Source organism: Pogona vitticeps, chromosome 5, assembly GCF_051106095.1.
Source record: "Pogona vitticeps strain Pit_001003342236 chromosome 5, PviZW2.1, whole genome shotgun sequence".
NCBI lineage: Eukaryota > Metazoa > Chordata > Lepidosauria > Squamata > Agamidae > Pogona > Pogona vitticeps.
This window is the reverse complement of record NC_135787.1, coordinates 9,410,691-9,438,309: the sequence shown is the minus strand read 5'-3', so window position 1 is coordinate 9,438,309 and position 27,619 is coordinate 9,410,691. Positions and strand designations below refer to the sequence as shown.

The following is a 27,619-nucleotide window of genomic DNA, read 5'->3' as shown; positions in this document are numbered from 1 at the left end:
AGGCTGTGACTATGTAATCAAATATTGTGGGATTTGCTCTGCTTATAAAATGGGTGAATTAAAAATATTTTTACTGCCCACATGATGCAAAGGCTGATTCAAATCAGTCCAGACCTTTTTGCTCCCAATGTGGCTTCCCCCCACCCCTCCGTTGCTGGAGGGCATCTACTTTTTCAAGCTAGAATGATTAGAATGGGCTTTCCCCTATGTGGTTAGTTATGATACATTCTTGTAAAGATAGGGGGCATATCTGTTTGAGTGGTGGTGTTTCAGTGATGGAAGCAGATAGGGCATGCATTTCAAGACTGGGGAAACAAGTCCTCCCCCCTGCATTATTTTCTCATCCCCAATCATCCTCTGAATTTAAAAAAACCCTACACATAAGAAAATAGCGCTAGATTACCATAACACCTTATTGCTGAGTCATTATTATTACTTCCCATATTTATGCCCCATAAAAGTATCAGCAGAGGTGGGACCAGAGGAAGGAAAGAAGGATTGGCAGAGGTGGGACCAGAGGAAGGAAAGAAAAAGGGTGTGTGTGTGGGCTGGAATGTGAGTTGCACTGCATTTAGTATGAATGATGAACTCCCTAATCAATCTGAAGTCCCTGTGTTAGTACTGACTGCGGTTTCATGCAAATCAAATTGCAGCAACACTGAATCACTCCAATTCGGCTTTCCAATGCAATTACACCCAAAGTGTTGGAATACAGTAAGAAGAGAGAGAGCTACAGGCATGTTGTGAAGATAAAAGGGTTTCAGTGTCTATGTATGCTGTCCATAGTGCTTTGGAGGGACAGGCAGGATAAATATATAACTGCTGATCAATTAAGATCCCTGTGCCATCCACCACAAAGTGTCTGCCCACACAAACAGCTATTTGTTGCATCTCTACACAATTCACTAATCTGCCCACCCCTTTTTGTTTCCCAGCCAATCTGTGAGGCACAGGTAATTCTACTGTGTTTCTACATCAAATGTGACTGAATCATTCAGCCCCTCCAGATATGAAAACACCACAAACATAATCACTTTCACAGAAGGCATATCCAGTGACTAATACATAAACAGAATGTTGGCTCTTATGTTGTAAGTTTGGTAAGACAACATTAACTTGTTTAATTTTATATCAGTCTTTTTAAAAAGGAGAAATGACTATCAACAATACTGAGAAATGGCTAAGTTGTGGCTCAGAGGAAGGCCAAAAACATCCTACAAAGCAAACATGCTGTCACACTTAAATCAGAAAAAGTAGTTTCGGCCATCACAGCAGTTCTCAAAGGTTCCTATTTTACTTCCCTATTTTACAACTCTCTTAATGAGGATGAAAGAGGAGAGTGCAAAAAAACAGTCTGAAGCTCAACATCCAGACAACTAAGATCATGGCCACTGGTCCCATCACCTCCCGGCAAATAGAAGGGGAAGATATGGAGGCAGTGACAGATTTTACTCTCCTGGGCTCCATGATCACTGCAGATGGTGACAGCAGCCACGAAATTAAAAGGACGCCTGCTTCTTGGGAGGAAAACGATGACAAACCTAGACAGCATCTTTAAAAGCAGATACCTCACCTTACCGACAAAGGTCTGCATAGTCAAAGCTATGGTTTTTCCACTAGCGATGTATGGAAGGGAGAGCAGGACCATAAAGAAGGCTGACTGCTGAAGAATTGCTTTTATGATAAGGTGATGGGCAAGGGAAACAGGGATTAGGAGAAATACTGAGACCAGAATCCTAACACTTTTCATCATGGGCAGAAGGGTAATTATGGAAGTCAGCACAGCTATGTATGATGTGCCAGCTGTGTGTTGGTTGAACAACTGGGCATGTGAACAACATTCAATAAGTAGCTCATCAATTGGCTTCTGCAACATTCTGTATGTGGTAAAAAGCAACAGGCCTTTGGCCTGTGTGCTTGATAGTTAACATGACCATGCCAGAAAGTTAACATCTGATAATCCATGGCAGGCAGATTAATGGAAGAGGGTGCACCACAGTTAAAGGAAGAATGCACAACGTTTAAAGGACAGAGGGATAGAGACCGCATTCTTAGAGAGTGATACAAAAGCCTTACATCAACCCAAATGACTACAGTGGTGCCTCGCAAGACGGGCGCCCCATTTAATGACGAAACCGCATTACGACAATCTTTTGCGATCGCAAAACGATGGTCTGAATGGGGTTTTTTCCCTTTGCAATGATCGTTTCCCTGCTTCGGGAACCGATTCTCGCAAAACGATGATTTTAAAACAGTTGATCGGCGGTTTCAAAATGGACGCTGGGTTAAAAAAAATGGCTCCCCGCTCTTTTCTGGGACGGATTCCTCGCTGCACAGGCAGCGAAAATGGCCACACTATGGAGGATCTTTGCTGGACAGTGAGTTTCAAGCCCATAGGAACGCATTAAACAGGTTTTAATGCGTTTCTATGAGCTTTTTAATTTCGCTTTACGATGTTTTCGTTCTACAGCGATTTCACTGGAACGAATTAACATCGTAATGCGAGGGACCACTGTACTTCTGTGCCTCATATGCACCACTGGCTGAAACCCACTGAGCTATTAGAGATTTAAAAGGTGCCACCAAATCCCTGTGTTTCACCTGTGTTTTTGAACACTGCCAAAAGTATGAGATTCTCCTGTCTCTTCATCACCTGAGACTGTGGACAGAATCAATAGGCACTGAAAATTTCCAAGAAGAGGAATTGCAGAAATCAAACAGCATAGGATAATTAAAATCGGTCTCTTTTTGTTATCTCTTTTGCCAAGAAAGCAAGGAAAGCAAACAAACGAGAAGGCAGGGCAGACTGAATTTGACAATTTACTATCCCATCTTCAGAGAGGCCTTCAAGATGTCTCCGCATAGCTCACAGAGGCCAGAGGGATTTACAAGATCTCTTTGTAGTTGTGGTTAAATCAAAACCTAGGACATTCTCATTTCTTGCTTGAGAAAGTCCTTTGTTTGACTGAAATAAAGCATGTTCTCCCTCAAAGCCATCAGCAATTGAGTGTTAAGACAGCTGGCGTGCCAAGGTTTTGTTCTGTTTTTTAAAGCCTGTAATATTTTAAAAGCACTTCAGCCAAACAGCCCCAGAACAAAGTAATGAGTAAATAATGAAGCTGTGGATCTCAACCTAGAGACCAGATGAAATACTTGCGGGCTGAAACACCTTGTATTGTGTCCATAACCCACTGTTGACTGGAAAACATAGATTACAGTGTCTAACTGTGATTTAATGCAGCCCAGAGGTTCCTTGTATCGCAAGGGGTTGTATTCTGCTTGTTTGAATAGGTGAGGGAGGGTAGGGATAGGTAATTAACTAACATACCAGAATTAGAACAAAGCATGGTTCCATAAATTTAGTTCTAAAGGGAAACTGTAATTTAATCAAAAGTGCACACACAATCTTTCACTGTTCTCTCATGCATATGGAAATATGAGGACAGGCACAGAGCTTGGTTATTTAATTTTTCCACATATAAGACTATACTTTTGTCTAAAATCTTTAGACTAAAAATTGAGGGTCGTCTTATACACGGAAATAAGCTGAGGAGAAAAAAACAAGTGGAGGGGAAAGCAGGGATCAAAGTGATCCTGCAGAGCTTTGATCCCTGTTTTTGCCTCCACTTGCTAAGCCTTAGCAAAAGGAAAGCAGGGATCAAAGTGCTGCAGGATGGCTTTGATCCTTGCTTTCCCCTCTGCTTACTAAGTCCCATGGGGCTTAGCAAAAGGAGGGGGAAAGGCTCAAAGCAATCTCATTGCTGTATAAGGGGGAAAGGGATCAAAACGATCATGCAGTCGCGGGATAGCTTTGATTCCTTTCCACCTACACTTGCTAAGCCCCACTTAGATGTCTTAATTTTGGGTTAGAAAAGTGGGGGGCACCTTATACATGGGGCATCTTATACACGGAAAAATGTGGTATTTATTTATTCATTTATTTATTAGTAACATTCAGCAAGATTTCATCACTTCTTAAGCACCAAGGACAGAATGCTGTTGATTGTGCTGTGTTCTTCAATAACAGGAACACAGGAACCCAAAAAGCTGTCTTATACAGTGTAAGGTCATTGGTACACCTAGCGCAATCTTGTTAAATCCAACAGTCAACAAAACATCAGCCAGGTTTCGTGCAAGTTTCTTTCCTCTGCGCTCTACGTGGGGCTGCCTTTGAGGCTGCTGCGGAAACTTCAGGTGGTGCAGAATGCGGCGGCCAGACTTCTTAGTGGGGTGAAAAAATTCCAACACATTTCACCCACTCTGGCCGCATTGCACTGGCTGCCCATCCGATTCCGCATCGACTTCAAAGTGTTGATGCTCACGTATAAAGCCCTAAACGGTTTAGGGCCTCGATACTTGGCGGAACGCCTTCTCCCACCAAGATCTACCCGTATCACCCGCGCAAGCCAGGAGGTGAGGCTGAGGGGTCTAACGCCGAGGGAGGCCCGGAAGGAAAAGACAAGAAACCGGGCCTTCTCGGCAGTGGCTCCTCGCCTCTGGAACAACTTACCCCCTGAGATTCGCGTGGCTCCCTCGCTGGGCATTTTCAAAAATCAACTAAAAACATTTATGTTTCGGCAGGCCTTCCGGGCCTCCCTTAGTTAATCCCTGATTCCCCTTTTCTTTTCTTTCTCCAGTGTTAAACCTTATTGTTGAATGTTTTTTATGTAAAACTGCTTTTATTCATTGTTGTACCCCTTGTTGTAAGCCACCTAGAGTGGTCTAATTGGCTAGATAGGCAGGATATAAATAGAATAAATAAAATAAATAAATTCTAGCCCTACTTAGCCCAAAAGAATAACATGGCAAAAGGATTCAAGAGAGAGAGAGAGAGAGAGAGAGAGAGAGAGAGAGAGAGAGAGATACAAAGTGTATAAGTACATATAAAGCTATACAACTACCCAGCCTACCACCAAAGGCATCAAGAATATCAGCTAGATGATGGAACATGTACAGTAGTTCAACATATCAGGAAGACTTTTCTAGCCAGTGAAATAAATCCGCTCAAATTATATTTGTGGCAAACAAAAACAAAATAAAAAAGCAACAAAGTGGGGAGGGGCTGGGATGGGCCTCCCATTTCAAGAGTGTGTGAGCAAATGGCCTTTCAGCCTGACATGCAAACATATTCACTTCGCAGTAAGCCGTCCTAGTTCTGTCAGACTTATTACTAAACAAGCACATTTTGTAAATCAGGCCGCCCCTCTCACCCATGACTGGCAGATTGGAAGTTGCTTTGTGGCAATTCATCAGCATTTTTGACAACAAGCCTCAAAACAATATCCAAAACGTGCTGGTATTTGGTCCCTAGGCCAGCCTCTCCTGCTCTTTGTTCCTCATCTTGTATTGAGTCCATAGAAATTGTGAAATTCCCTAAAAGTGTTATTTCTTACTTCACTCTGAGGCATTAAATCTTAGCGAACTGGAACAGCAGGCATACTGATACTGTAGGTGGAAATTTACAAATACAAGCCTACAAGGAATTATGAACCAATTTAAGCCTTTGAGGGACACATGAGGAAAAGAGAAAAAATGAGAATCTGGATGGCTTTCAGTGTCAGCTGGCAGGGGAAGTACGTGTACAAATGGGGTGCAAGCTGTATGGCAAAATGCATGATTAAACCACAAGTCTCCTTTGTCATTAGGTAGTGGGTTACAACGACAACCCTGCACAGAAAAATGACAAATCACTGCAAAAGGTTTTTACTGCATGTCCTCGTAATATATATTTTTTTTCTTCCAGGTCTTCATTAGAAAGAAAATTGTGAAATGGTTGGGAACATCCCAAAAAATTCAATAAAAGGAAAGTTAAATGCACTCTTAACCTGACCATGAAAATCAAAGTGTCTTATCATACTCAGTTTCTCTGGAATGAAGCTCAGGATTATTTTGGATTATTTCTTTATAAGGAGTGAAAAAGTGGGGGAGGAGAGGAAATTAAAAAAAAATAGCTTTGTAGTTTTAATTTGTATAAACTGGTGAAACGTTAACCAGGGTATCTTCTCATGGATCAAAGTAGAAGTGATTTAACACAATCTGGATTACACATAGTATTCCTGTGATTCTGTCTGCTCGGTGAATTTAAATGAATTCTAGGTAGGCAGAAGCACAAGAAATGACTGGTTCTCATTTGCAAAGTAGAATTGTCACTCTTACAATGACATGTGTTCTTACAATGTGTTCTTACAATGACAATTTAGCAGATCTTTCAATTCTTATTTTTGAGGATTGGTGAATACTATTTCACAAATCGGTGCTATCATCATCGTAATGATTGTTTTCCAAATTGTCACCAATTCATTGCATTCTTTTAAAATTACTTCTATCTATCTATCTATCTATCTATCTATCTATCTATCTATCTATCTATCTATCTATCTATCTATCTATCTATCTATCTATCTATCTATCTATCTATCTATCTATCTATCTATCTATCTATCTATCTATCTATCTATCTATCTATCTATCTATCTATCTATCTATCTATCGTACGGTTTCAAAGAGAGCTGCGGACAGTGTCCGGTAAGGAGAACCGAGTTCAAATCCTTACTCAGTCATGGAATCCTCCGAGGGATGCCATAGTAAAACCACTCCTTAAATGTCTCATATACCCTGGAAAACTTACTAGAGTGACCAGAAGTCAGAATTGACTTAACAGCCCATAATATTCATGCTGTCTTCAAAAATAAAAGAAAAGAACCACATGGATCACTAATTCAGTCCTTTCCTTGCTTCCTTCTAGAATAAAGGATAAGAACAGCCATGGAGCCAAATTCCAGACCTTGGAAAAACCATTTTTTATATTGTTTTTATTTCACTTTTTGCTGACTACTGGATTCTTTAATCTGTAGCTCCAACAAGTCTTCCTAGCTCTGCACAAATCTTCAAAGATCTATATTTCAGGACACCTCTGCTCCTCTACCACAGGACTCAGCCTCATGCTAACAAAGCTCCTGTGGAGATCATCTGTGGGATGCATGACTGGATATTCACAAATTATTGGTCATATGCATTTCCTGCAATGAGAAACCAACGTCCTAATATATTTGATTTATGGCATCTCCCCTTATCTTCATGTGGATGGTAAAAGAGGTCAAGACTGGATTTAGTTATGCTACTGAGTCCCAGAGCCTTTCCCCACTGTGCTGCTTTAATCAGTTATTCTTTGGACTCTTGTGTGTTTTTTTTTAAAATGATGATATCATGTTCAAGTTGCTGACCACAAATTTCTCTGCTCATTTCTGTAAGAAATACATTGAACTGGAACTTGAAGTGGTTTTAATCTTTCACATATTCTGAAGGGTGAGCTCACTCATACAATGGCCTTGCAAAGCTTACCTGCAGTTTAAAGGATACAGTGGTGCCTCGCATAACAAGCGCCCTGTTTAACAACGAATCCGCATAGAGATGCGAATTTTGCGATCGCAAAAGTGATCGCATTGCGATGTTTAAATAGGGAAAACATCGCATTGCGATGATCGGTAAGCGTTTTGCTTACCGATCTTCACACCGCGATGTTTTAAAACAGCTGATTCCAAAATGACCACCGGGTCAACAAAATGGCTGCCCACAGCGTTTTCGCGCCGATTCCTCGCTTACCGAGGCAGTGAAAATGGCGGCCGGATGGAGGATTTCCGCACAGCAGTGAGTTTTTGCCCCATAGGAACGCATTAATCAGAGTTTAATGTGTTCCTATGGGGTTTTTCGTTCCGTATAGCGATGTTTCCGGATAGCAATGATTTATCCGGAACGGATTATCGTCGCTATGCAGGGCACCACTGTATTCTGGAAAAAGGACCTATCCTTCTTCACATATAAAGGCTTATATTCTCAGATGGCACAAGCCAAAAGAGTCATTATTTATAAAACACAGGTACCTTTCGAACATGGCCGGCAATGCACACATGCTGTTTGGCATGAGACAAGGTGCTGTAAGTAAGTAAGTAAGTAAGTAAGTAAGTAAGTAAGCAAGCAAGCAAGCAAGCAAGCAAGCAAGCAAGCAAGCAAGCATGTCAATAGTCATATACACCGTTTTAGAAGCAAAGTTATAGCTAGTGGAAAAACAGAACTGAAAGCCAGTTCTCTAAGTCAACATCTGAATAAAACTTTTATGACCTCAAGGCAGAAACCATATACACAAAGAAAACAGCAAATTTCTGTTTGCTGTAGATCTTAGACAGAAACACTGGGTGTGGCTGTATTAGCTGTTCACTCTGCTGCCGTGAACATGAAAAAGCACTTGTTGACCCGGGTCATCCAACATTAATATCATTAGGGAATAGCCACACACAAAACCTGGCTTTCTATTTAGGCAAGAGGATTTGCTTTCTCAGATTCAACCAGCACATGCCCAATGCTATTGCCTACAAAACCAGATAACGCTGTTCTTGGAATCTAAGCCAGTGTTGTGAACGGGATATGTAAGATCATGCCCAAAGGGCCCAACTGAACATCATGCCTAGGGTCCCAAATGCGCAAAGCCCCGATTCCCCTCCCCTCTTTGTACAACAGAGGCCACCCATGCTATTAAAAAAGAACAACATGTCACGAATAGCTTTTGAAAGCCTCCTTGGTTGCCGTATGGCATATGGTAAAAGCAACATACGTCTAAATAACCTTTGGGTATGTGGGACCAGATGTGTGATTCGTGGAAACAAGGGATGGGCATGAACTGCCAGTTTGGCAGTTCGTGCCAGTTCATCGTTCAGACAAACAGGTGTTGAGAGCCCTGCCTCCTCCAGCGGGTGCCCACTCAGAGGCAGCACCCAAGCTTCCTCGCCCTGCCTCCTCTGGGCACTGCCTCTGAGTGGACACCTGCTGGAGAAGGAGGTGACGAACCGGCACGAACCACAGAACCTGTGGTTCATGCCCATCTCTAATGGGAACCCCTGAATTCCCAAATCCCAAGTGACCCCAACATCCCAGAGCATCCTGCTAAATGTTGTTGTTGTTTAGTCGTGCCCAACTCTTTGTGACCCGATGGACCAGAGCACGCCAGGCCCTCCTGTATTCCACTGCCTCCCGGAGTTGAGTCAAATTCATGTTGGTCACTTCGGTGAAACTGTCCAACCATCTCGTCCTCTGTCGTCCCCTTCCCCTCTTGCCTTCACACTTTCCTAAAATCAGGGTCTTTTCCAGGGAGTCTTCTCTTCTCATGAGATGGACAAAGTACTGGAGCCTCAGCTTCAGGATCTGTCCTTCCATCAGGGTTGATTTCCTTTAGAATGGATAGGTTTGATCTCCTTGCAGTCCAGGGGACTCTCAAGAGCCCCCTCCAGCACCACAATTCAAAAGCATCAATTCTTGGGCGGTCAGCCTTCTTTATGGTCCAGCTCTCACTTCCATACATCGCTACTGGAAAAACCATAGCTTTGACTATGCGAACCTTTGTCAGCAAGGTGATGGCTCTGCTTTTTAAGATGCTCTCTGGGTTTGTCATCGCTTTCCTCCCAAGAAGCAGGTGTCTTTTAATTTCGTGGCTGCTGTCACCATCTGCAGCGATCATGGAGCCCTGAAAAGTAAAATCTGTCACTGCCTCCATATCTTCCCCTTCTATTTCCCAGGATGTGATGGGACCACTGGCCATGATCTTGGTTTTTTTGAATGTAAACCCGAGTAATTCTGCATTGCACAAGCAATGGGTTTCATTAAGCATCACTGTGCAGAAACAATCACTGCTCCCTCTTTGCACATACTGTATATCACACCATAATATTAGCCAACTGGCTGCCTGTATGGGACACTTATCTGCTAAAGCAGATGCACAGTTTTTGTGTTGGGGACAAAGCTGCAGATATTCGTAACATCCTCACAGTAGTGTTATTTCTGTTTGACTCTTTGAAGACATGCTACTACGGCGCTACTCTAGTGCTCTCTGAGCGTAAGGAGAATAAATAAAAACGTAACTAGGTCTAGGGTTGGAATGTGCAGGAAAACTACTCCACTCAATAATATATCCTGGTAGGCCAGTCGTGCTAGTAGTTGACAGCCCATTTAGACACAGGAAAAGAACATGTGGAGGAATACAGGAAAGTAAAACATCCCGAAAGAGGCAGAACCAGGATATCCTGAGGTGGAGAAAAGGCAGGGAGGGGGGAGAAAAAAGGTAAGGTGATTCCTTTATTTACCTTTGGACTGTAAAGCTCCCTCATATTGACACACACTGCCTACTATTTTAAGGTCTCACCTTTCCTCCTTTGCCTCATTTATTTGTTCCAACCCCCATGTTGTTGTTTAGTCGTTAAGTCATGTCCGACTCTTCGTGACCCCATGGACCAGAGCACGACAGGCCCTCCTGCCTTCCACTGCCTCCCAGATTGGGATCCTGCCAACCTCCCCATGCACTATACTAAAATGTAACAGCCCTTATAAAAGAAAACATAATATAGGAATCAGAGCCTAAAATCAAATATCACGCTAGCAAATATCCACCAGTGTGACGAAATTTACTTTTCTCTCCACTGCAGCGTTTCCATGCTTCCTGAAAAACCAGCTTCCCAGCCCTTCTGCAATAAGTGTTGAGGGCTAACGTTGGGTGTGGGAAAATGTGGAGGAAATGGAAACGGTCCCCCTCTTGGTTCTGTGGCTGGATTCAGGTCTATCCACAGAACGGCAATGTTGGATTGTGCCCACAGACCATAATAGGAAGAAATAGAAAATGATTATACTTTCTTTTTTCTTCTTTTTTTAAAATTTATTTATTTTTTATCAATTAGGGGTAAGGTAAGGGACGTGGTGGCGCTGCGGGCTAAACCGCAGAAGCCTGTACTGCAGGGTCAGAAGACCAAGCAGTCGTAAGATCGAATCCACATGACGAAATGAGCTCCCGTCGCTTGTCCCAGCTCCCGCCAACCTAGCGGTTCGAAAGCATGCAAATGCAAGTAGATAAATAGGGACCACTTCGGTGGGAAGGTAACAGCGTTCCGTGTCTAAGTCGCACTGGCCATGTGACCACGGAAGATTGTCTTCGGACAAAACGCTGGCTCTATGGCTTGGAAACGGGGATGAGCACCGCCCCCTAGAGTCGAACACAACTGGACAAAAATTGTCAAGGGGAACCTTTATCTTTACCTTTTTAAGTGATACAGCATGAAAAGACGGGGATGATATGACTCTAGCTATTCATAGCAAAAGATTTTTGCCTAACACATACCATAGCATCCTCCTTAGTTATACCAGACTAGTTCCATGTGGCAAACAATATAGAGGGCCAAACAAAAAAAGATTTTATATATATATTACTTTACATTTATTCCCACCACCACCACCTCAGGTAAAACTCTTAGTGATCTGCAGCAGATCTCCCTGGCTTTTTGATTCCCAGAAGTTTAATAATAACTAAAACTGGAAGGTTTATTTCTCCCCTCCCCCCCCCAATGGCGTGCACATTCCAATCAGTTATCTCTTGCCTTTGATATATCCCACTTATAAAACATGTATACTTTTATGTCTGAATGTGCTCCTCTGGCTGTTTTTACAGACTCACAAAAGTCCCTGCCAATGTTACTGAATTTATCAGTCCACTGCAGTGTCTCTACAAATGCTGTTGTGCATTAAAACTTCAGGAGGGTAGCAGAATACTTTAGGACAGCACTCCTGCTTTAAAACCAGTTGTGCAAGGAGTGCATACCTTCTTTTGGTGTCACTAAATACTCCAAGATGCATTAACTGGCTTCAAATAAAGTGCATGGTTTCCAGCTGCCTTATTTTAAGGCAGCATATTTATTTGTTTGTTTGTTTGTTTGTTTGTTTGTTTGTTTGTTTGTTTGCTTGCTTGCTTGCTTGCTTGCTTGCTTACTTACTTACTTACTTACAAGATTGCTTAGCCTCACTCTTACCAACAGTCTCTGAGTGGTGTGCAACAATATTAAAACTTTAGAAAAACATTAAAACCATTAAAATGCCCAATATTATAATAATATCCTATATTAAAACAGTCAATTTATCATTAATAGATCCTGCTGCTCATACGACAAGCTAAAGGATACCATTTGATTACAATGCTGGATAAACAGAAAGGTCTTTGCCTGGCACCAAAAAGCCAAAAGTGTCAGAGCCAGACGGATCTCTATAGGGAGGGTGTTCGAAAGTTGGGGAGGGGGGGGGCAACAGCCGAAAAGGTCCTATTTCGACATGCCACCCCCCTCACCTCTTTCAGGGATGACACCTTCAGAAGGGCCTCCTGGCCTGATCTTAGAGTACAAGCAGGCTCGTATGGAAGAAAGTGGTCCTTCAGGTAACCAGGTCCTAAGCCGTTTAAGGCGTTATATGTCAAGGTATCTGCTTGGCACTTTGAAAGCTTTCTGTCAGACTCCATGATTTTTCATAATTTGGAGGTAGACAGGCTCTTGCACCAGTCAGTAACCGACTCCACTGTTCCCTCTGTTTACAACCAATCTCCAATCTACACCTGACTTTGATTAGTGGATCTTGAGGTTCTACTGAAAAAACACCCCGAAGTAAATACCACACACTTGAACTGTGGGTGCATCTACACTGGCCCTTTTGGAGTGGAATGGTAAGGGCTAAACAAGGTTAACTCGGGTCAGGAGGGGGTACAACATGCCATTAGGTATGATCCTATGTATTTGGTTTGGCTCCTCCTGATATCACAAAGTGGCTTAATAAGCAAACCACTTCACGATACTGGAGAGCGAAACATTTCCTCCACTTCTCCGCAGAGGGCTGGGGAAGTGATTTTTATTATTATTATTAAAAGATTCTAGTAGACTATCCCTGAGACGCTCCATCAATTAAAAAACAAAACCGTATTTTCTTTGGTTTGTCTGTATGACTAGTCGAAAAACTGCCTGCAGCTGAATCCATGGAAGTACAGTGGTGCCTCGCTTAACGACATTAATTCGTTCCAGCGAAATCGCTGTAGAGCGAAAACATTGTCAAACGAAATAAAAAAAACCCATTGAAACTCATTGAAAACCGTTCAATGCATTCCAATGGGCTGAATACCTGCTCGTCCAGCGAAGATCCTCCATACAGCTGCCATTTTCGGTGCCTATAAAGCAAGGAATCAGTCCTAGAAAACAGCGGGGGGGCATTTTCTTCAGCCACCGGCCATTTTGAAACCCAATGATCAGCTGTTTGCTGATCGTCGTAAAGCGAAAATCGGTTCCCGAAGCAGGGAACCGATCATTGCACAGCGAAAAAACCCCATTTAAAACATTGTTTTGCAATCGCAAAAGTGACCACTAAAACATCAACATAAAACGGATTCCTCGTAGAGCGGGGTAATCGTCCAGTGGGGTATGACTGTATCTTGTTTGGGGAAAATGTGATTTGAAGGATATAAGAAAGGAGCACAAAGACAAAAGGACGCATCAGTGAAATATTCCTTCTCTCACCTGTTCCTCAGCTGTAGTCTAACGCCACCTGGCCAGGCTGCTTTGCTCTCTTGAGAACCAGACTTGAGGCATTCTGAATGAAATAGCTCGGGAGAAGCAACGCCACCGAGCCACTTTGCTTCACATGTATCTCTGTGAAGAGAAAAACCAAAGCAAACATAACTGACGGTGCTATCACCTTTTTGTAAGAAACATTCAGGAATAAAACAGCAAATTCCTTTTTAACAGAATACTGTATGTTAGAGAGAACCCTATAACCGTGGGCAAACATTACAATCATAAGATAATTATAAAACAACTGCTCAAAAGAAACGTGACAATACAGCCACAGAAACAGACTTGATTCATGGAATTCAAGACAACATGGTATGAAAAGATTGTTCCTACACAGCAACAAGCTCACACACATCTTCCAAGAAGTCAATCCTGTTGAGATCAATAGCGCTCATTCCTGGGAAAATGTGCAGATGGTTGCAGTATTATATCACTAAAAGTTTTAGGTGCAATCCTAAAGGAGTCTCTTTACATGCCACCAAATGTATACAGCTATGTCTCTCTTCCATATTTAAGCAAGTCTACTAAGTCCAACCTAGCAGTTCGAAAGCATGCAAATGCAAGTAGATAAATAGGTACCACCACGGTGGGAAGGTCACGGCGTTCCGTGTCTAGTCGCGCTGGCCACGTGACCACAGAAACAGTCTTTGGACAAACACTGGCTCTACGGCTTGGAAATGGGGATGAGCACCGCGGCCTAGAGTCAGACACGACTGGACTAAATGTCAGGGGGAACCTTTACCTTTACTAAGTTCAAAAGGAAGCTTTCTGTGCTGTTGATTTCAAATGTATTTTTACTTTTGATTTGATTTACTGTTTTTAATATAATACTTGTTCAATTCTTTTTCAGTATTTATATAGTTATTGTTTTTAGCTTTTAAATATTGTCTTTTTAATGATGCAAGCCACCATGGGCCCTTTTAAGTACTATGTATGTATGTATGTATGTATGTATGTATGTATGTATGTATGTATGTATGTATGTGTGCGTGCGTGCGTGCGTGCATGCATGCGTGCGTGTACAGTATAAATAGATGAATGAGCTGGCTTATTCAAGTGTTTGTGCATTGAGCCTGGTACCTTATGGTGTTGGCTGGCAGAAGCTCTCCAAACTCTCCCACAGAAAAGCAAGTTCCCCCAACCATCTACTTCTTTATTCTGATTTTAATTGGAGACGCCATGCACTGAACCTGGGGGTCTTATGTACATTTATCACTGACTTAAGCTGTGGCACGTCTGGTCTAGCGCTCAGGAAGTTTGTTCTTTCCTTGTTTTTTTCTATACTGCAACTCACAGAACCCACCCACCTCCATCAACATGGCCCACGGGGATTCTGGGCACGGTAGTCCCCAAACGTAACTTTCCCCAGGTCTGTTCTGATAAAACAAAGTTAAAATCTGACATATGAAAAAAAAAGATGTTGTCAACTGCCGTTACTTCTTATAAATGGCAAAGCGGATTCCACAGGTTAACCAATAATCATGATTATTGTAGTGTTTATTGTACGAGGAATCTGGTTTGTACACGTTGTGACTTTCACATTAAAATTCTGCACCTTTGTCAAATATTGCAATCGCAACAGCTGTAATTAAGGAAGATTCCCCCTATACTATGTAAGCATGAAAAGAGCCCTTCTCACTCTGACATGGGATTCTGCACACAGGCATGCCTGGACTGCACTGCCTCTTGCACCTGTACCTTCAACAGGTACAGTGCCTGCTTAGTACTGTGAGTAACTGTGCTACTGAGGTTGTATTCCCCAACCCAGAGAGCTTATCTCCCAAATCTACCCATGTGGGTAGCACAGCGTCCTGACAAAAGAAAAGCGCTAGCTGGACTGTCCAGAGGAAATTGCAAAAAAAAAAATGCTTTATAGCATTTTCTTCCTTCAGAAGGGAGGACGTATGAAGAAAACCCATCATTAATGGAAATCTCCTCCCACTTTATGGGGAACATGACAATTTCAGTAATGCAGGAATTTGGCAGACAGCCAGTATTGGTGTAAAAGATGTAATACTGGACTGTGACTTAGGAGATCTGGGCTTGAATCAGTCATGGATGTTCACAGAGGAATGGCAAGGGTAAAGTAGTCCTTCAACATGTCATTTAACCTTAAATGGTGGCTGTCAGTTGGATGCAACTTGATAGTTTATAACAATGTGATGTGTGCATGCATAAAAGGAGTCTGCACCCCAGAACACCCCCCACACACATATAATTAATTCCCCATGGTGCAGGTGATGATTTATTGATTAAGGGGTGTTTTGTAGACGTTTCTCTGCCATTATTAGTCTTACAAAGGCATTACAAAGCAGTCTCCCCAAGTTATGCTGAGATCGCAGTTAAAAAAACCCGAAACATTTTTCTTATAAGAATGGGCAACAATTGTGGGAAGGGAACTAGAGAGAATCCATAGCAAGGGGAGATTCTATTGAGTTGTCCTGATTTCTCTTCTTCCTTGTGGGGCAAATACATGAGAGAGGAAAAAAATGAAAGAAAAAATGTGTGAAAGGAAAACGTTATGTTCCTTTATCCCCATTAAGCCCGGAGAAGAAAATTGGCAAGAGTTCTGCCACGATGGTAACATTCAGAAAGCTTAGGGCTCCAGCCACAGGCCATCCTATAAGGCTTTAGGATGCTTTGGATAGCTGGGATTCCATTGCCCGGAGAGAAAGAAAGGGAAGCCTTCTCTGTGGCCGGCCGAACCTTTCCCCTACTGCTCACTGCTGCCTATCAAGCCCCCACGTGCCGAGAAGGAATTTTAAGCCACTGCCCTGCCGCTGAGGCACAGCCAAGAAAGGACCGCTACAACACCGTCACCTAGTAGACGGGAGAATTTCTGCCTCTCAATGGCATTTTTGCACGGGGCTTGTTGCCGTATGTCACAGTGGCTTTCCAAATCCTCCCTCAGCTGCTTGCCCTTTCGCCTAAATCCCACTCCGCTTGGCTTTACGGGCTACACTTGTCACTTCTCTGTGTATAATCTGGGAAGGATTCTTTTACACGCCAGGTCGAGGGCTACTGCGGCACTCCGGCGATGCAAAACCACTCCATCCTAATCTTGTATGAACAACAGGAGGAGTGGGAAGAATGCTTACTCCGTTCTTTGTTCTTGTGGGTGGAGCTGTCTTGACTAGACACCTGCGTGAGGAATTTTCAAGTCCCCAAAGAGTCCACGCCTCTAGGCCACTGTTTTCCCGCCTTCCTCATCAAGATCTTTGTACCGGATTTTTCCGTGTATAAGACACCCACATGTATAAGATGCCCCCCCTTTTCTAATCCAAAATTAAGAAATCTAAGTGGGGTTTAGCAAGTGTAGGAGGAAAGGGATCAAAACGCTGCAGGATCGCTTTGATCCCTGCTTTCCCCTCCACTTGTTTTTGTTCTCTCTTCAGCTTACTTCCGTGTATAAGACGGCCTTCAATTTTTAGTCTAAAGATTTGAGAAAAAAGTATAGTCTTACACATGGAAAAATATGGTAATTTGCCCAAGCTGTCCTTTAAGTACCAAAGTACTTCTTACACAGTAAGGACAGAATGATCGGCTGATCCATTTTTAAAAGGTACAAATAACCCATCGGCTGCTTCTGATCTTGAAAATACTACAACGGAAGGCGCTGTCATTCTGTGCCAATTTGCATTTATTTATTTATTTATATTCGTTTATTTAAAGCATCTTTACCTCACCTTTTCTTATCAGGACAAGGTAGCTGACATCATTTGAAAAGACAATATTTCAAATATTTAAAAGCAGTATGTTATACAAATATTTTAGAACCGGATAAACATTATATTTAAAATGTTAGATAAAACACTGCAGTAAAGTGTGGTGTGCATAATTTCCTTTAGGGAGTCAACCCATCTTGCATTTCATCTTCCTCTTTTCCTGCATTATTATCTTTTCCACTGAATCTTGCCTTTTCATGTTGTGTCCAAATTAGGAGAGCCTCAGTCTCAACATTTTTGCCTTCAGAGATAATTCAGGTTTGATTTGCTCTAGATTACTGGAGGGCTAAGAGAAGCTGCATGGCAGTATATTCCCACATGTGTAATAAAGCACCAAGATTTCAGCCTTTGTTACAGTAATATGTTTTTTTTCCAAGCAGCTCACACATCCCTGGTATATCTTTCACACCAATGCTTGGAAACATTGGTTTTCAGACTATAGTTCCCTTGGCCACAATCCATGCTGGCTGGGAACCTGGGCAATTTTTAAAAAAAGTTTAACCATAGTACAAGACTGTGGCTGAAATCCAACACTAGGTCACAAATAGAGTAGGACAATTGAATCAGTGGAGATCTGGTAGGTCAACAACTATGCAAGTTCTACTGATTAAATTCGTTCTACTCTAGTTGCAACTTACTACTGGATTTCAGCCTGTGAGTTAGGCTGTCAGTGACCCATTCAAGCTCACTCCAAAAACCTGATGACTCTTCTTAGGTAGGTACCAGCAAACCACAACATAACCTGATCCAAAGCTCAATCTATGTATAAATCTGCTGTGTGAGATGTACGAAGCATTGCAGTGTAATTAAAGGCCTCTTTCTACAATACACAATTGTTCTGTTTAACTCACAGAGCCAAGAGATCACCATCTAGTTCTTGAACAAGAATTCAGATTGCTGATGATCTTGATAAGAAAGACTAGAAAGAAATCCTCCTTCTAATTAACCAACACCATTTATTTAAATGCCAGTTTTGTTCCCAATCTAGCATTAGGAACTAGCTGGAATGTAGAATAATAGGAATTCTGCATACCAGGACTACCACTAATTAGACTAATATTAAGGGCAATTATAGGGCAGGCAATTAGAACTTGCATTCTTAGCATGAAATAAAAGGTGGAGGCGCTGCTATTTCTAAGGAACTCTAGACTAGAGTACACCACAAAATGATTTCAAAACGTATACTGGAATAGCATATGGTGTAGCTCAATTCATCCTGTCACTCTGGCCCAGTTTTCAAATTTTACCAGGACCTCCTCATTAACCTGTGCCTGGGGTCATTTCTTTTCTTTTCCTGGATATAGCTAAATACATCATTTTCAGGTGGAAGAGGATCACCCCATTAAATTAAATTAAAAAAACAACAACAAGCTGGTGATGCCTGGGCATGTTGCCAATATGTTTACTTCCATGTAGACTTCCTGAAAGAATCCATGGACACTTCATTAGAATGCTGTATTTGGAATATCATCAGGGTGGAAAACAAGACAATATATGGGAATAATGCTTCGAGGAGGCTGAAGGTGTTATACATATATTTAAAATATAATGGCTGAAGTCCTGATGTGTTGCTAGATGGGCATACCATGTTCCCAAGGTGGAAGTGCTATCCACCGGCACATTGCACCATCAGTAGTGACAAGAACCACATGTGGTACTGAACTGTGTGACCTGCACTGTTTGGGCATATGGCTCAGGAAAGTTACACCTGGCTTACTTTACATTACACGGTGATGAACTAGATTCCAGTCACAGTAACAGCACTGATCCTTGAAGAAGGGGTGAAGATAGATAGTCTTTTTTTTAAAGTTAAGTCAATAGTCCACCAAGTATACCTTGAAATGTGTTGGGACCCAATCAGGTAGATGCAAAGCTGTGAGCAGGAGGCTGGAGGACAAAACAACAATAACAACCAGTCTCATCTGTCAGCGTGTTTCTCCCCAAGCTAATCTTCCCATGCCACCAGATCCTCCCAGTTTATTTTCCTCTGGGTGGCTACGCGGAAGAAGGCCAGAAAATCTTCTACAAGAAACCAAGACTTTTCAGCAGTGGCACCATCCTTGATAAATCACTTCCTGGCCCCCTCCCTCTCTTGTTTTAAAAGGATGCTGAAGACACTTCAAGTTTGAGAGGCTTTTGAAGGTAGCCTTTTGAATTTTCTGCCCCATTCTGATTTTGATGCACCTATGCCGGTTTCTTGGTGTAGTTGTTTATACAGTCGTATCCCGCTTAACGATTATCCCGTTTAATGATGAATCTGCTTCACAACGATGTTTTTGTGATCGCAATTGCGATCACAAAACAATGTTTTAAATGGATTTTTTTCGCTTTGCGAAGATCTGTTCCCTGCTTCGGGAACCAATTTTTTGCATTACGACGATCAAAACAGCTGATCGTCAGGTTTTCAAAATGGCCACCGGCTGCTCAAAATGGCTCCCTGCGGTGTTTTTGGATGGATTCCTTGCTGTACAGGCACCGGAAATGGCATCTGTATGGAGGACCTTCGCTGGACGAGCAGGTATTCAGCCCATTGGAATGCACTGAACGGTTTTCAATGCGTTTCAATGGTTTTTTTAATTTTGGTTGACAACCTTTTCACTCTACAGCGATTTTGCTGGAACGAATTAGCATCATTAAGTGAGGCACCACTGTATTATGTTTGACGTTTTACTTATTTGCAGGTTTTATGTAAACTGTTCGAAATAATGCCGTACACTAATGGGGTAGTATATATGTACTAGAAAAAAACAGATAAATAAATAAATCTCACCCATGAACTGACTAAGGACATAGTCGGGGGTTTTTTATAATTCAAGGATTGCAGTACTAATCCAACTGGTAGGGTTGCTATTCTTTATACACTAAAGTAATATAGGCAAAGGAAGTAAACATTTAAGAAAACGCTAGATGAAAGTAATACAGTATCTAAGTCATATCATTATATCTATTACACTTTTTGTATTTCTGAAAAATATCTGAACCAAGCTACGTTCTGTTGCATCTAAAGTTCCACCCATGTCATACGACAGGGATGATATCTACAAGATGATCGTTTTCAGTCTTCTAGCACATTTATCATTTATTAAAGCTAACACTTTTTCTAATTACTAAGGATGCCATTCAATTAAAGCACTTTTGTTGATTAGTTATGTTTGTTTAAACCCATTCAATGTTTGATTTAAATCTGCATAAATTAGCATATGAATAGAACAATCCTGATGAGAGGGAAAGCATATTTCATTTGTTTCAGATGTTAGATAAGTATATCTAAGTATATAAGTACTCACAGAAGCCAGAATGCCCCTCGTGCTTTGTTAGCGGATTGTCAAACCGTGATCGTTATGTGTCCTCAAGTTGATTTGGATGAAGAGTGATCCTACGAGTTCTCAAGGCACGTGAGATGTCCGAGGAGTGGTTTACTGTCGCCACCACTCCCAGCAAAATTCCACGTCAAAATGGGGATTTAAGCTCAGGTCTCCTGAGTTCAAGCCCTACGCTCTGCCCACTTCACTGGCTTTTGTTAAGTATTGATTGCTTTTAAAAATTGAACATGTTGCTTGAGTTAATCAGTTTGTTTTTTAATCCAAAATATCACCCCCTCCCCATCTTCCCCAACCTGGCTCTCGCCAAATGTTTTGGACTACAATTCCCATAATCCCCAGCCACTATTGCCGTTAAGTTTTCTAAATGTTGCAGCTTCACTCATTACTTTCCATTAAGCAACATTCTAAAAGTCAACAAGATGGTTGGACAGTGTCATCGAAGCAACCAACATGAAATTGACAGAACTCGGGGAGGCAGTGGAAGATAGGAGGGCCTGGCGTGCTCTGGTCCATGGGGTCACAAAGAGTCAGACATGACTTAACAACAAAAAAGTCAACTCATTTTTACACTTTTCTTACATGTTAACAAAAAGTGCTCTAATTGCATTTTATCAGATGAACTGGTTTATCCTCTCCTTTGCCTTACTTATTCAGCTAACTTCTTTGTAAATGCAGTATCCTGTACTAAAAGCACTGCACATTTTCTTGCTATGTGCATTGCTGCTGACAGCAACAAAAAGATCATCAGATCTTTATCTATGTATTTCAGCCTGAATAGGTAAAAAAAATACTTAGCAGAGCAAGGTCAGAATTAGGACTACTGGCTGTTTCGCAATTTACCCTGCAACATTCAACAGAACAACATATCCGAAGTTGACTGGATAAAAGTATTATCTAAAGATTACAGAGTTTCCCTAGTGCTTGACCATCTCATTTCTTACACCAATGTACAGGTAATTCTTTATCAGCTCTTGCATGCCCCCATATCTTTTCTCACAAGGTATCAGAAGACCATCCACTGGGGTTGTGTTGACTGCATTCAGTACCTTGTTATATATAGCTGACACCAATCCTTTAGCATTTGCTCCATAGTTTATCATCATGTGCTCAAAAAAAAAAAAGGATTCGCTACCTGTTGTAGTTCAATGGAATTATGAACAGAATAAAATAATTCTCATCCTTATAAAAATATGTGTTTTAGCCGGTTTTAAAAGAACTTTTATTTTCTGACTTTTAATGATTATTAATATGTTTAAACATCTTGTAATGATATGATGTTTGTATTTTGTAATTGTTCTAATACTTTTTTTTTCAAAAAACATTCATAAGCGACCTTGAACCACTCTGCTAGGAGAAAGGTATGGTAGAAACTAATCAATAAATCAAATGAATGAATGGATGGATGGATGAATAAACATGCATAATTTGTTGTAGTGGAGCCAAGATTCCTTGTTCCCCGATTCATCCAAGTAAATGGTGCAAATGCAAGGTATTCCAATCTTCTTCACTTTTAGACAGTAAAATAACTGGAAGACTAAGCACAGAATTCTACTTGAATGCCTATAGGATCAGTAACGACTATAGGGTCTGTTTAACTGGATCTTACTCAAGGATCTTACTCAAGAGTCCAGTCGTGTCTGACTCTAGGGCGTGGTGTTCATCCCCGTTTCCTAGCCAGCGTTTGTCCTAAGACAATTTCTGTGGTCACGTGGCCAGTGCGACTAGACATGGAACGCCGTGACCTTCCCGTCGAGGTGGTACCTATTTATCTACTTGCATTTTTACATGCTTTTGAATGGCTAGGTTGGCAGGAGCTGGGACAAGCGACGGGAGCTCACTCCGTTGCGTGGATTTGATCTTACGACAGCTGGTCTTCTGACCTTGCTGCACAGAGGCTTCTGTGGTTTAACCCCCAGCACCATCACGTCCCTTAGCATCTGCGCTCCTAGTCCAATACCAGCCATTATGGATGCTAACTCTAACCCCAACCCTGTATAGATCTTAAATTCAAGCATTTCTGCCCTTTATCAAATGCCAGCCATCCTTGTCCAGCTTGCTCAGCAGTTCTCCCTAGTGGATTGGGCCCAGTGCATGGTTTTTGTTTAAATGGAGCCTATAGAAGCTCAATAAAATGTCTTTTCACATTTAAAAATAAATGATAAAATATAAAGGATAAAATCTTGGGATTCTAAACTGTTCACTGGATTCAGCGCGCATGTGGCTCCCAGCCAGATGATGTAAAGTCCTATTCATAGTGGTGACTGCAAGCGTCTACCCTTGAAAAGAACAGGGCAGCATCTGTGCTTCCTTTTAACAGTCCAAATAGGGACTTTCAAAAGTTATTTCAGTCTGAGTTAGATCCCACTAGCCCATCTCACCTCCCCAGCCCACCCCACGTTGGCAGCAACATTTGAAATGCTTTCTGCCTCTACAGAGATTACTTCTAGCCGTCCCCTGTTATTTATACCAGCTGCTGCCACTGTGCCTTTGGAATTTCATGCCACACACATTGACCGCATACTGTACAAACACATTCTGTAGATGCTTTCACAGGCTTAACTCTATAGCAATATGTTATCCAAGCAAATTTAAGCTAAATTTTACCGAAATCAGTTAAGTCTTTATACCTTATCAGTTCTAATAGAGGTTGACTACAGTGGAGCTATGGCACATTCTGCATGTTTACTCAGAAACAATTTCCTCCAAGTTCAATAGTGCTTACTCCCAAGTTCTGGATGCACATCAGCTTTATTTCAGATTGCACCCAATTCTTCCCTGTTCTTTACGAAGCACTAGTTCAGTTGCTAACCTTTGTCTGCTTTTAGAATTAATATCTTTGTTGCATTACATGAGATGTACCTCTGGATTCCCAAAATGTAAATACATGCTGATATTTTTCCACAGTGAACAAACCAAATTTAGATATTTCATACTGCAATATTATGCCCTAGAAACTATTGCTTGAAATGCAGAAGGGTGGTACAGACAGAAGACCGCATTGATTTCCAGAACAAACTTGCACTGAGCTGTTTTATTATTTCTTGAAATCAATGGGATTTTTATACAGTGGTACCTCGCAAGACGAATGCTTCGCAGGATGAAAAACTCGCAACACGAATGGTTTTTGGCGACGGGGTGATGACTCGCAAGACAAATGTTCCTATGGCTGTGCTTCACAAGACAAATGTTTTCCATTTTTTTGTTCCTGCCTTATGTTTGCTGATTTTTAAATGTTTTTCTATGATGTTTAAGTTAAAGTTTTTTATTGAAATTTTTGAAATCATCTGCACAATATGTACGGCTTTAAAGAGCACTTAATCAACCCTTTGTAAACCAAATTTGACTTTGTTCTGACTTTTTTTGCCCATAGGAACGCACTAATTAGATTTCAATGCATTCCTATAGGAAAACACGTCTCGCAAGACAAATTTTTCGCAAGACGACATTAACCGCAGAACGAATTAAATCTGTCTTGCGAGGCACCACTGTATATAGAATGCTTATGGAAGTTTACAAATTGCACTCTCCAATAAAGCCAAGATGGAAAATGTGAGATTCCCTGATATTCATGAGCAAATTTGCTTAGCTTCGTCTTTAAATGGGGATCCATCAAGCATGGGATACTCAACAACCCAATATGTTCAAAATATATTTCCTGCAGCTAGATTGATCCCAATGATATATAAGATGGGTAGAAAGCTCCTTCAAAAGGCACAGCCAATTGGCTAGTACCACCCACATGAAGATCTGGGATCTAAGCCAGTAGTTTTCATAATGCCAAATTCTATGTGGAAGGATACATCAAGAAAAAATAATAAATGAGCATGTCATTACTTGGTATTGGTCCAAAGAGACACACATTTTTTCCACTTCCATTCTTGACTGCACTCTCAGACATAACAACATATATTCTCCCATCTAGGACGACAAAAGGGTTTTTAAAAATCAAATAGATGCATCTGTGCATCCTGATTTGTATGCCCTTTAGAGTCCACTGCCAGGAAACATTAATGGAACGGCGAGTCTACAGAAAGGTGACTGAGCTCCTTCTTTTTTAAAATTGCATCTATCACATTTCATTCATTAATTCTTAGAAACGTATATGCAGATTGATTACACTGATCTCTCTTCCCCTGTCCGTGAATGTGGACATCTCTGTATGCTTCTCAACTATCAAAATTCCTCCTAACTGCACCCCAATTTTATGGTCTCTTGAAGGGAGGCAATTTAATTTTTACTATTAATATAACTATATATGGAAAAAAGAGATTTCCCTCCATTCAAAATGGGAACCAAGTGGCCTTTCAGATTCAGCTGGAGATGACTGAAGAGTCCGAAGAGCATGTTCTAAACTCATTAATACCCAAGTCTAGGAATTTTGCCATGAATGGAACTCATGCTTAGGAAACCCTGCCACACACCCATAGTTGTACGGAACCAGATTTGGAATGAGATGAGAGGCAGCCTCTTCTCCGATCACTGTATCAGGCTCTCTCTTGGTCTGCTTCTTGGTGCCAAGAAAGTCATGGAGTGAGGCCGGCCATCAAGGGTTCTGTGAATGAACGGCCAAAAATACTACCAAAAAGAGAAAAGAAGCTATTTCCTGTTTTAAATTATTGGGGATGCTTTCCTCAATGGTGTGCAACCCAACTCTCAGGTGAGACCAGAATTTGAGAAAGTACTTTTATTGACAACAGCTCCAAGAAGGCTCTAGCAAGCATAGTTACAAAAGTCCAGCAAGATTTTCATTCCCCAGTTAATGACTGGGTGAAAAGAAAGACCCCTTTCTCAAGAACAACTGCAAAACCTCGGGCACGTACACAACTGACAACTGCAGCCTGTAAAGGCGACTTTTCCAGATTCTAGACAAGACATTCCCAAAGCCGGATAGAGAGATAATGAAATAATTCAGTGGCCAGTAACTATTAAGTTCGCTGCGTAAACATTAGAGATGGACGTACAGTATTCGTATACGAATATCCCTGCATAGGTGGTGATAACAAGGGTCCAGCTCCATGGGGCCGGACGGTCCACTCACTGATCCACCGCTGCCACAGACGCCGCGATTCTTCCAATGGCCTCACAGATCGCGATTGGCTAGCTACTCCCCTAACAGGACACCGATCGCCAAAGAATTGATGCTTTTGAATTGTGGTGCTGGAGGAGGCTCTTGAGAGTCCCCTGGACTGCAAGGAGAACAAACCTATCCGTTTTGAAGGAAATCGACCCTGAGTGCTCACTGGAAGGACAGATCCTGAAACTGAGGCTCCAATATTTTGGCCATCTGATGAGAAGAGGAGACTCCCTGGAAAAGACCCTGATGTTAGGAAAGTGTGAAGGCAAGAGGAGAAGGGGACGGCCGAGGATGAGATGGTTGGATAGTGTCACTGAAGCAACTAACATGAATTTGACCCAACTCCGGGAGGCAGTGGAAGCCAGGAGGGCCTGGCGTGCTCGGGTCCATGGGGACACGAAGAGTCGGACATGACTTAACAACTAAACAACAACAACTCTTTGATTCTTTTTACAGGAGATGCCAGAGACTGAATCTGGATTTGAAAAAATGGTACTACTGTATGTGCCCTTCATCCCAATCATTATTGCTCATTATTCACTAGGCTAATCAGAGCTGATGAGAATCTCAATCCAGCAACTGCAAGGAAGCTAAGCCACATTACCTATTCTTGTTCTAGAAAAGGTTACTGTGCCTCAGTGGTCCCCAACCTTGGGCCTCCAGATGTTCTTGGACTACAACTCCCAGAAGCCTTCACCACCACTTTTGCTGGCCAGGATTTCTGGGAGTTGAAGTCCAAGAACATCTGGAGGCCCAAGGTTGGGGACTTAATGCATCCCAGGAGGAGCACCAAATGTTGTGGATCTTGCTTGTAGGAGGTGATGGTCCAGCTGTGATAACAGATGGGGATGAAGCTGACTAAGTGACCTGGCTCTAACTATTGCCGACTAGATGGTCTTTCTCTTCCCTTTAGCCCTCCTTGCTCTACAGAATTCTTCAGCGGCTAAAACAGAAAAGACACAAACTTTCGACTGTATTGGCCATTTTGTTGATGTCTGAAGGGCTAATATTTTGAGATCAGCCATCCCGCTAAACCAGACAACGTTGCCAGATGGAAACAATCCAAGAAGAATCAGAACTGCAGCACAAAGCAGACATGATAGGTGTGGACTGGCCAACAGTTCTCAAAGCTCTTGAGCACTGGGCCAACAATATCATTAGGTATCTCTATCTCCAAGCACGGGCCCGGCTGCATCTTTCAACGGCAGCCCATCTTCTGCTGGCAAGCAACATCGTTTGGATAGAGGAACCCATTTGGAACATAACATAAGGCAACATAGAGCTATTAGAATTGAGGATTTGTGACTTTTCAATTCAAGTTGGAGCTTTGTGCCATTCTAAGCCTTGCAGACTTCTAACAGCAGCAGAATCTAATCTAACAGAAAAACATACTCCTTTTTAAAATCCCAGCAAAAATTTGCCTTGGATAAGCCAACTGTTGAGATGCTTTAAACATCATCTAAACTTAAAAAGATACCAGTACCTTGGTGAGGGCTAATATTTACTAACTGGAAGGATGGGAAATGGTTAAGTCGCCCCATCTTTTCATTACCTAGCCCTTTCCTGCTGGGGCTTGTGTTGTTACACAATGTCACACACTGCCCTGAAATCCCTGCCCAAGCAAGTTTCAGCTCAAGCAAGTGAGATGAGGACAGGAGTTTGGCTTTAACGCTCGATATCCTCAGGCATCAAGGTTAAGGCAAGCTCTTAAAGGTATATACAGGATGCCAGATGGCCAAGGACTTTCCTTGCCCTGTTTTTTCTTAGGGGCGCTGAGCATTCTGTGACCCAGCAAGCTGATGAATGCAGAGAAACCATCCTTACAGATGACTGCAAGGAGGAAGAGACCCACAGCACTGGGCCCAGGTGGGCGGCTGCCCCTCTTTCCACAGGGAATTTGTGACCCCCAGCTCCCTGATGGGACAGGGGTGATGTGCCTGAGAAATCAAGGGATGGAGAACCTGAGGCCCAGGAGTCCAGAATCCACCCTTTAGTCCCTAAGGAGGTGACACCGGCTGTGGACCAAGACAAAGGGGAAATGATGATGGAAAAAGAGGGAGCAACCGGCCCCTGGGAATGAGG

The 27,619-nt window shown here is 42.1% G+C and overlaps 1 protein-coding gene across 2 annotated transcripts in view; it reads right to left on the bottom strand.

Moving 5' to 3' along the window:
• SHROOM3 (shroom family member 3) overlaps positions 1-27,619 on the bottom strand; it is a 212,177-nt gene that overhangs the window by 36,579 nt on the left and 147,979 nt on the right. For both annotated transcript variants that reach the window (XM_078394482.1, XM_073002063.2), the window contains one exon: positions 13,362-13,493. In XM_078394482.1, coding sequence (XP_078250608.1) covers positions 13,362-13,493 — 132 coding nt within the window. The remainder of the gene's footprint in view (positions 1-13,361; positions 13,494-27,619) is intronic.